The sequence below is a fragment of the Aplysia californica genome, unplaced genomic scaffold, assembly GCF_000002075.1.
Source record: "Aplysia californica isolate F4 #8 unplaced genomic scaffold, AplCal3.0 scaffold00027, whole genome shotgun sequence".
NCBI classification, from domain to species: Eukaryota; Metazoa; Mollusca; class Gastropoda; order Aplysiida; family Aplysiidae; genus Aplysia; species Aplysia californica.
The window spans coordinates 18,243-28,473 of record NW_004797297.1 but is presented as its reverse complement, the minus strand read 5'-3'; the positions used below and the strand labels follow the sequence as shown (position 1 = coordinate 28,473).

Sequence of the window (10,231 nt, the reverse complement as noted above, 5' to 3'; positions counted from 1 at the left end):
GCAGAGAGCTTTTTGTATTGATCATTACCTCTCCACAAACTCACCATCCCTGACATTTCGTAAGTTCTGCGCACAGCATGGAGAGAATGCTTAAAAAGTGACCTCAATACCTTTGGCATCATGAGTAGAGAAGTTCGGTCAGTTTGGATCTATAGCGAATCAGAACTAAAGAGTTCTTTAAAAAATGACCACTATAGGTCAAACACGCACCATGCGCAGCCCTTTAAACGTCACCAGAGTGCAGATTTCAGTAGCCGAGTCCCATGAGACATCTGTTCGTAGATGATCTGCAGCTAGGACTTTCCTACACATCAATAGTCTGCACGACTATACCATGTTCATCTTAGCTAGACGGAGATGACTTGGATCAGAACATGGCAATGTGTTCCTGATTCCTTGATTGTCTTGTAAAGAGGGATCATTTCCTAGATGGCAATTAGTTTAGTGCAAAGCCCATTTTCACCCTGCGGGATATGTTAACTCAAAAAAATGTTGTCTATTGGGCACCCCACTCTATTGTCTCTAGAAGCCACTTCTTAGTGGACATGTACAGTGTATGTAGCTTTAAAAATTCATGGTTTAGCAGGTCCTTGTGTTAGGGCGCCACTGAAGATTTCGAACAACGCGTTGAAAATGTGTCGAGTCCAAAGGAGGGAATGTGGAGCACTGCTTCTAGGAATTTCAGAATGAAATATTAGGTTTTAAAACTCTGTAAAAGAAATTAAATATTGTTTGATTGTCACTGGGATGGAAAATTAATGTCAAAGAGAAAATAAAGGAAAAGGTCAACTAATCTTTTCACGACTTCCTTTACAAGATTTTGAAACATTAGTGAACTTTGTGTTTTTGGGTGCTTTTTTCTTTTAGCCGTTTCTGTTTTCAAAACATTTTTTTTCTCTGTGGATTTTATATCAAACAAATTCCTTTTGAATTAATTATGTCTGTTCCAAATTACAGCATTCTAGAACAATTTTTGCACGAGATATTTAGAAAAAAAGTTGTAAAGTTTTTTTTTTGATCACCCTGTACGTGAAGAGCACAGGGGGAAAAGGACAGCAGTCACAAACTGGGAATTGTGAGGGTGTCAATTTTAAAAGCTTGTGAACTCATACCTTCACATTTGTTTGACTGATGGTTTATTATTTAGTTTTGTTGAATGGGAAATCTGACGACGATAATCAACCAACAGTTGAACAGAAATACAGTTATGAGTCAACAAGTGTTCGAAATTGGCACTCTCCCAATTTTCAGTTTGGGACTACTGCTGTTTTTCCCCTGCAGTCTTCTCATATATATTTACTAGCTGGGCCCCTTTTCGATGAAAGGAATGATCGGTGCTTTCATATCAACTAAAAGCCATTAGCCTACTATATTTACACTCTACTCTACTGGAATGGGGAAATAAATCTTGAGAGATGCAAAAAATCAGGTCTAGATCTATACTCTCAAAACAAAATGCACCTCGCGAAATACATGTATCACTTCCGGATTTTCTAAAATTACAGAGACAGAAGCGTCGGCCCACAAAAGCAATTAGCGAAATAAAGAATTTTAGCTTTTTGCAGCAAAACTGTCTCAAAACTTAAAAAACCAAGGGCGTCATGATCTGGAGAATATTTTAAAGAATTTTTAGGCGAAAACCACATGTCGATCGATGCAGCCATTAAAAAGCCTTTTGAATAGCAAAATTTGGCCACCACAAATAGATAATAGAAGTAGAACCTAATCTAGCCTGTCACATGGAAATAGTTGTACAGATAATTGGGATCCCAAACATTTCTTTGAAAGATTGTCACATTGTGTCTAGTCTTATGACGGGATGTTTATCTCAGGAAACAAGCGGAAAAACTTTTCAAAATAATCTCTATTCGTGGGTGGTTGGCGGGTGCTCTGGTGTGGCTTGCTTCTTCTTTCCTATCAAATATCTATCGTCCTTATCTCCCCTTCTTCTGCGAGCGCCGTAAAACCTCCACTAAAACTACTATAACTAAACTAATCTCTTTTCTTCTCTGCTTTGTCTATAGCTGTGCAAACAAGGGAAGAACAAAGAGCATGAGGCGGAGAAGAAGAAGGAACAGGAGGCGTTGGAGAAGAAAATAGGTCTCCTCACTTACCTGGGACAGACGGCACTGGATGAGAAGGGTAAGTCGTGGCAAGGTGTGACAAGGTGTGGTAAGGTGTGACAAGTTTGCTTTTTTTTTTTGTTCTAAGAAATTAAAGCTTATTCGTGCAGATACAGTCAAACCTGCCCTGACGACCACCTCTATAAGGTGGCCACCTGTACAAACGGCCACTTTCCATTCCCCCTTGCGTTTTTTTCCATATAATTTAACAGTGTAAAACGGGCACCTGTCCAACGTGGCCGCGGCCACCATATTTTAACACACAACCCCTATCACACTAAGCAATAACACCTGTCTTAGACGGCCACCTTAGTGACTCCTGGCCCCTGGTGTTGTGGGCGAGCCGTCTTAATTCAACCCCTTGTCGTTGTTTGGTAGTACCTCCAACCAACCTATCATGTTGTGTAGGCCCCTCCCACTGTTGACCAATAGGTAACAAATTTTCAGCTGCTGGTGAGGTAAGCGTGTGATCCCTCATAACCGAAAGCCCCACCCACACTCGTACACAAATCGAAAGTGAGATGAGTGGTCACTGTTTACCCAGTCTGTACCAAAGTAACAATGGACGTCAACATGAACTTGTGACAGAAGCGTCTCTCATTCTCCAAGTGGTGGCGACACGTGTGTTTGTTTTACCATAGCGCTCGGTCCTCCTTGTTTCGACACATTTCGTTTTATTGTCACCCTTGCACAAAAGCAGGAACAAAATTTGGTTAAAAGAAGAAGAAAAAAACCCCAGCGAAGCAACAACAACAGCGATGCAGCGACCTCAGAAAGGAAGGGTTTGTTTTCTTCATCTTGACTTGATCTGTCCTGCCTAAGACGGCCACTTTTCTCCTTGACAGTGGGTGGCCGTCTTACACAGGTTCGACTGTATTTGTTGAAGTATATTTTTCAGAGGTGAGGGCAAAATTGAGGGCAGGCGAGGCAGGGGTAGGCCCAGAACAACATACTTAGAGAACCTAAACAAATGGGTAACAGGGAAAGATCAGGGAAACGTAGCTTTTTTGAGAGCATCCAAGCAGAGGAATGAATGGAAAACCATGATCGCCGATGTCTGTCGCAGATCTGGCACTGGATGATGATGATAGTTTTAAGTCCTCTGTATCAACTCTTTTGCTCCAAATGTTTTGTTGCTTACTCTCTCTCGTATACACAAACACAGAGCAAAATTTAAATCACAATCTGCGACCCTTTGTAAATGGTTTTCATCACATTTGGAACCTGAGATTTAAAAAAAAATTTTTGTGCGCTTATCTTTTTTTGAGTCAAGGCTTGCCAACTGCCTGAATTTCCCGGGACTGTCCTGTACTGGGCAGTCGGGTATTTGAGAGCCATTGACATACGCTACACCAAATCTCATCCCACCTGATGTAATTGTGCTCGTTGTTATGGAATCTGATGTCTATGGTTGTGTTTTGAAAAAAACTGGCAAGCCTGTGAGTCACAAATGGCGCACTTTCATATACTCAACAGGGGTTTTTCGTCTTTGATTCAGTCTAATGAATACAAAGTGTTTAATTACTGGTGACCAGTCCAAGTTTAAAGCGATAACTTTCATTCTGTGGATGTTGGTGATCAGTTGTTTAGCAATGCCAATCGAGCTTCCGCGCACAGCGGAAATTTGGTCCCTGTTTGCGGGTGAATTTTGGGACCGGGTCAGAACGTTAGTGACTAAATTTCTCGAGCTCGTTCTGCGCTACTTCTGGACCAATGTGATTGAAACTTTGCGACCAATCAGAGAATAGGGCAAACTAATGATATGTGGAAGTCGAAGTTTACGCATAAATTAACCTATGCTTTTGGTGTCGGAAACTTTTTCGTATCGGGTACTCCGAAAACTATGAGGAACTTGATATTCGACGCCAAGAAGGTAAGAGATCTATCTTTCTTCTATGGTGTGCTCAAATTTAAACCTTCTGTGTCAGGTAGTTGTGCAGAATTTATTATAAATGTACCACTACCCCCATGTCCAAAACGGCTTCGCACGGAGACCGGCCATTTTCCCCTCACTCCCTCGGACCTACAAATCCCCGCATGACTATTCCAACACCGTTCATTGGTCACTTGAAATAGGGCAATGGCGGGTGCGCGCATCCAGTTGTTTTTCTCTTTGTTCCTCTGTAACATCGCAATGGGGGTATTCCGAGGTGAGATTATCTTGCCTCAGGGTGTTCGCGTCTCAACAGGAAAAAAAGGGGTTTTAATTGAACGGCATGCTAGATTGAATTAAATTATGTTTTATGGTTGGCATGGTGTAAAGTCATCAAAGAAAGCTTTGCCATTATTTAGTCACGCAGCCAACATATTCTTAAAGATCCCATGTTGTGATACGATGCTATAAATAAAATGCTCTCATCCCGACACCCCTTTTTCGCAAAATTGAAATATGTGCACCAAAATTTTAATTATAACAAAATAACTACGAAATGGGTAGTAAATCTGACTGCAGAAATGATTTCTGCACCCAAAACCACATCAGGTAGCCAAGTTTCTTTCTAACACTCCCATTAATTACTGAAATATCGTCTATGTTTTCTTACAGAAACTGCTACTGCGTGGTCCACTTTTAGGAGTATTTTCCTATATGTGGGTCATCCATATTTTGCCGACCTTTACAACCCCATAATACTTTTATTTATGAACCGATTCTTAAAATTTAAAAAAGCCCGATTCTTAGAATGGAAAACTCTTTCTTAGGTACCAAATAAAAGAAAAGGCTAAAGCGAAAATTAAAATTTTTATTGGCATTGCTAACTCGGTGAATATCAGTATGCACCCTTTGTGGGATGCACTTCAAGTGAGAAAATGTTGAATTCATGAAAGACTACAATATTTTGCACAATTTTAAAGGGCTCAAAGGGTGTATTTGTCTTATTTTATTTATACGCCAAACCAGTGTGAATGATTATCACAGTTGCTGTATGTTTGTGTGTGTTTCAGAAGCACCTCCGTGGTACATGAAAAAGTCTCACAAGAAGAAGAAAAAAAGGAAAAGCGAATCGGAGTCTGAGGAAGAAGAGGAAGACAAGGAAAAGAAGCTGAAGTATGTAGACTTGTGTCGTTGTCCTTCCTTTTTCATTGCTTATGATGATTGGTTCGTGTTGTTAGTTTGCTTTGATGAAGGAATACATGTTGTGACTGACCCTTTTGCTTTGTTGTCATGGACAAAGAAAATTGTGAGGCAGCGTGGTGGAATCAGGCTCTCGTCAAAATAATCAAAGTGAAGAAACTTGCATTTTTCCGCAGGTTTGTGAATTTTTATCAGATTTTTGTTTTTTGGGCTCAACACCTTTCATGCCCATTAAAGAACTCATTTCTGTGTGGACTTTTCTGAAAAAAGTCGATTAATTGCCCAAAATATGTAAATGTTCAGTTACCATGGACTATAAAGCTAAGGAAATAACTAATCTTTGGCAGCCATTTTCTCACTAATTTTACCTCTGAAAACAGGTGACCCCCACATCCTTCATTCTCAAATATCTCGACTTGTATTTAAGATAAACAGATATTTTTTTCATCCAAATAAAGGCAAGTGAACAAGCTTTAAGATTATACCAATAACTCTATGTGCCCCAAAATTGACGAGAGCCTGATTCCACCACGCTGCCTCACAGTTGTGTTTTTATCCCATGCAGCATGTCATCTGTATACAGACAGACAATCTGTGTGTGTGGGGGGGGGGGGTGTTCAGTGGAAGTTAGTCCCTACGGAAAAAATAATCAGTGTTTGAGAACAGGAAGCTCCAGAATTGGGTTAGATCTAAGGCAAAGTCCAAATGTTGAATGTGTAGATAGTGAAAACAGACTTTAAACATATCAAAAGGGCAGACTTTCAAAGTTAACCCAATTTTCTAAACCCGCGTGTCTTTGGGTGCAAAACTTGTCCAAATCTGCGTCCTGAATGAGTTAAAGATCTGTCAGATGATGCTCATGCTGCGTAGTAAGTGATTGCAGTCAGCGTTCTATAGACTGGCACTGTTGTGTAGCTGTTATTGTTTGTTTTGTAAAGTGTTTTACGGAGCTCGCAACTGCATAAGGTCATATAAGCGCGCGGGACACACCTAATATTTTCAGTTTGTAGGAAATTTTGAATTTTGCCCGGGTGGCGGCCAAAACCTACTCTTATAGATTTTAGACCACCAAGGGATCTTTAACGTGTGCAACTTGCACACGGGCCCTCCGAGATTTTTCGCCCTTGTCCGAGAAGGCAAGGTGTAGATCTTTCCTACCAGAAGATCAAGGGTGTGGCAGAAGGACAGCAGTAAGGAGGAGCCAAGGAGTAGTAGTAGAAAGTCTGCAGAAAGAATCAGGAGCCCAGAGGAGGGGGCAAAGGAGGTGACGGGGTGGGGGCAGAAAGTGGAAATGAAAGCAGACAACAGAACATTGCTAGAGAGCAGGACAGGAGGAGGAAGAAGACAATTTTAGAGAAGAATATTTTTCGGTCGCTACCCGGATTCGAACCCGGGACCTTTGAATGAGAGGCCAACACCTTAACGTCTAGGCCACGAGAGCCCCCTTGTGTAGCTGTTAGGCACTTCACTGTGGCACGTGGGAAACCTGAGTGGGGAGGACTTTTATCAAGTATCTCAGACTCAAGAGTCTTTCTGCTGGGATGTTTCCTTGTGTTTCTCTGCGGGTTGGTCCTGACAGGCAAGGTCGGATGTTCACCTCCTAAATTATCAGAATTGTGTTGTTGGTGCCGTAAAAACACCTACATTTGGTTGATTTGATTTTTTTAAAAAAATTTAGTACTCTAATTTTTTTTTTTTTTTAGTTTTAAAGTATTTCACTTGAGCTATTGTATTTATTTCCTTGCTTTGCTGTGTGTCATACCCTTCGGGCAGTGCTACTGACTGAAGTGTCTCTAGGCCATTCCCAAAGGGAGGATATTAACATGTTCTTCTACTCAGTACAATTGTAAATGGGCTGATTCACCAATGTCATGCTCATAACTGTGCCTGAACTGCATGCAGGGAACTGCTGCTTTCTCTTTCCTAATCTTTGCCTTCATCATTTTTTCTCTACTTCTTTTGTATGTTTGTCACTCTATTGTGAACTGCTATTTCCGGAGTGCCTTGATAGTCAAAGCAGACTTTGTGCTGTTGAAGCTATAGATGTGAGCGAAGTAAGTCTGATTCCCTGTTTGGAATTTTCTGTTGACATCCACCCCTTGGTGCTCATATGACCATATGCAGTTACAAGCGCCGTAACACCTTACTAAAACGAACTAAAAGTTCTAAAATATTTCACTTGAGATATTATTATATTTTTTCCCTTGCTTTGTTGTGTGTCAGGCTGGCCTTGGAAGAGCATCGGCGGCGGTCGCTGGACCCGCTGCTGGAGATGAGAGAGATTATGAGCAAGAGCAAGAAAAAACACAAGGTTGGTGAATCTTTTTGATGGCTTGTCGTTTCCTGGTCTCCCGTAGAAAGTGTCTTTGCTGGCTGGCTGGCTTTTGTTCTCCTCTTGGAATTAATTGTTTCATGACATGGTGGAATCAGGTGCTCGTCAGTTTTTGGGGTTGGTGGTATAATCTTAAAGCTAGTTCATTTGTTTCGCTTTTGATTTTAAAAAAAAACTTATCTTAATTGAATAGTAGTCGAGATTTTTACGTTTGAAGGAGGCGGGTGGTGCCTTTTGTTGAGGTAAAGTGAGTGAAAACATGGCCGCCAAAGTTTGGTGACTTCCAAAGTGATAAGTTATTTATTTCTCAACTCTTTTCAGACGTATCGCCATTATATCGGCGCAAGTCCACACCCCATGTGGATGTATCGCCGATATTTCGGTTGTGATAGGACGCCTAAGTATTGTTTCGTTTTAACGCAATCCGTTGTTTATAATTACTTTGTATTGCTATTTTAAAAACTCGGAAAGGATTTAGGAAACGAAAACATCAAGTTTCACTTTGTCAAAGCGTGGGTTTGGGGAAAAATGAGTAAATTAGTTCTTCCGGTCTTGCATCAACAAAACGATGTAACTGGACTCAGTGTGAATTTCATAGCTCAAACAAATATTGGAATATTGCTTTCAAATAAAAAGCTGCACTTTCAGAAATTTATGGATTATGCTGATTTGCTTTCATATGTTTGGTGCATATAATTTTTTCCGTAAAAATTTTTTTTTCTCATCACCATTTTTAACCCTTCTAACACATTCTTATGTTCAAAGTTAATCCTTGTTTCATGTTGGGATTTATTTTTCGTTCAATTTCCTTCAATTTGAAATATTATATTTTACGTTTGGAGTGATGGTTATGCTTCTATGAAGTTATTTTGTCCACCACCTGCATAGCCAAATCGAGCCACAAGTTATTTATGTCTAGACCCAATAAAAACTACGTCCGGAAAGAGTTTAGGTTTGGGAGGGGGAATGCCAGGCGCTCTTTTTCTAAATTGAGTACTTGAGGTCTTTTTGGGTGTTTTTTGTTTCTGGATAGCTGCATAGCTCTTTCGGTGGTCATGAAGGTAATGTTTGTTCCATTGCGTTCCAGAAACACAACAGCAATGTTTGTTCCATCACCTTCCAGAAACACAACAGCAATGTTTGTTCCATCACCTTCCAGAAACACAACAGCAATGTTTGTTCCATTAACTTCCAGAAACACAAGACCAAGGAGAGAGGCAAAGATCACAGAAGCCGCTCCTTCCCCTCCAAGTCCAGCAGTTCGAAACGGTCGTCATCACCGGTTAGAACAGGAGCCTCCCAGGTTGCGTCATCATCGTCGTCGTCGTCGTCCAAGAAAACTATCGAGCAGCTGAGGGCAGAGCGGATGGCCAGAGAGAGGCAGGAGAAGGCTCGCGCCCAGGTTCTGGTAAATAAGCACAAAGACGGGGGAGATAAAGGCTCGAAGGAGAAGGAAGAATCTTCGAGCGACAGTGAAGACGAGAGGGAGAAAGGACAGTCGGGGAAAAGGAGGTACAATTCTCAGTACAATCCTGAGTTTATTTCATCACAGCCAAGAAAAAGGCGGAGAAATGCTTTGCACTGAATTGTTTACGAAAATGGGCTGTTTTCAGTAGAACTTAAAGATTTTTCTATTTTGGGGGGGAGGGGGGGTTATAATGACACCCTTTTATATATATACTTCATTTGCACGCGCACACTCACACTCACACACACACACGTTATATTCAGTAGTGCAGGGTATCAAAATAAGCATGACAAACAAGCGAAATAAAAATATACAATATTCAAAAACGTGTTACACTGTTTAAAAACGAAACCATGTCTACATTGGCTGGCTGCAAAGATCCCCTTCTAGCCGAGATGAGCTCACCCGCTTTCGAAAAGAGCCTCTCGCTGGGGACTGACATGCCTGGAATCGCAAGAATGTCTTTAGCGATGCGATTGAGCCTTGGTTTCGAAATCGCGTTCTCTCTGCACCAAGTCAGGGGGTTGGAGTCCCGTGGCATTGTGTCACCTTCCAAGTAGCCGTGGATTTCCATCTCTACTTCTGCAACTCTGGGCACAGCAGCCTGTTTGCCTTTCACCCGTTGGTCAAACTGTGTCCAGAGCTTCGACACTTTCTTAGCAGGTGGTGGAGCTGTTGCTTCTTCCTCGCTTGCTGTTGTTTGAAATGTTTGTCCTGGTGGCTGTGGCAGCGCAATGGGCATGGCGGTGTCCATTAGTTTGTCCACAGCAGAGTTGGATGATGCTGTTGTCCTTTAGTTTATCCACAGCAGTTGGATGATGCTGTTGTCCTTTAGTTAGTCCACAGCAGAGTTGGATGATGCTGTTGTCCTTTAGTTTATCCACAGCAGTTGGATGATGCTGTTGTCCTTTAGTTAGTCCACAGCAGAGTTGGATGATGCTGTTGTCTTTTAGTTAGTCCACAGCACAGTTAGATGATGCTGTTGTCCTTTAGTTAGTTCACAGCAGAGTAAGATGGTGCTGTTGTCCTTTAGTTAGTCCACATCAGAGTTAGATGATGCTGTTGTTGGGAAACCGTCCCGCTAGAACGTGGGGTCAAACAATCAGGGTGTCCAGCAAAGTCAAAAAATCGTAAATTCGGCGCCCTGGTCGTAAATGGTAGTAAATTTGCCTTGAAGGTAGTAAAAATTTGGTAAACGGTCGTAAATTAGCCTGCATACTGAGTGATGAAGCCAG

The 10,231-nt window shown here is 41.5% G+C and overlaps 1 protein-coding gene across 1 annotated transcript in view; it reads left to right on the top strand.

The window, feature by feature from the left end:
• The window catches only part of LOC101862091 (leukocyte receptor cluster member 1 homolog), a gene marked incomplete in the record, with an annotated part of 18,002 nt that extends 7,777 nt beyond the window's left edge, over positions 1 to 10,225 (top strand). Inside the window, 4 exon segments of the mRNA XM_013089933.2 lie at positions 2,025 to 2,142; positions 5,067 to 5,169; positions 7,420 to 7,507; positions 8,724 to 10,225. Coding sequence (XP_012945387.1) covers positions 2,025 to 2,142; positions 5,067 to 5,169; positions 7,420 to 7,507; positions 8,724 to 9,113 — 699 coding nt within the window.
• Positions 10,226 to 10,231: the final 6 nt, after the last annotated feature.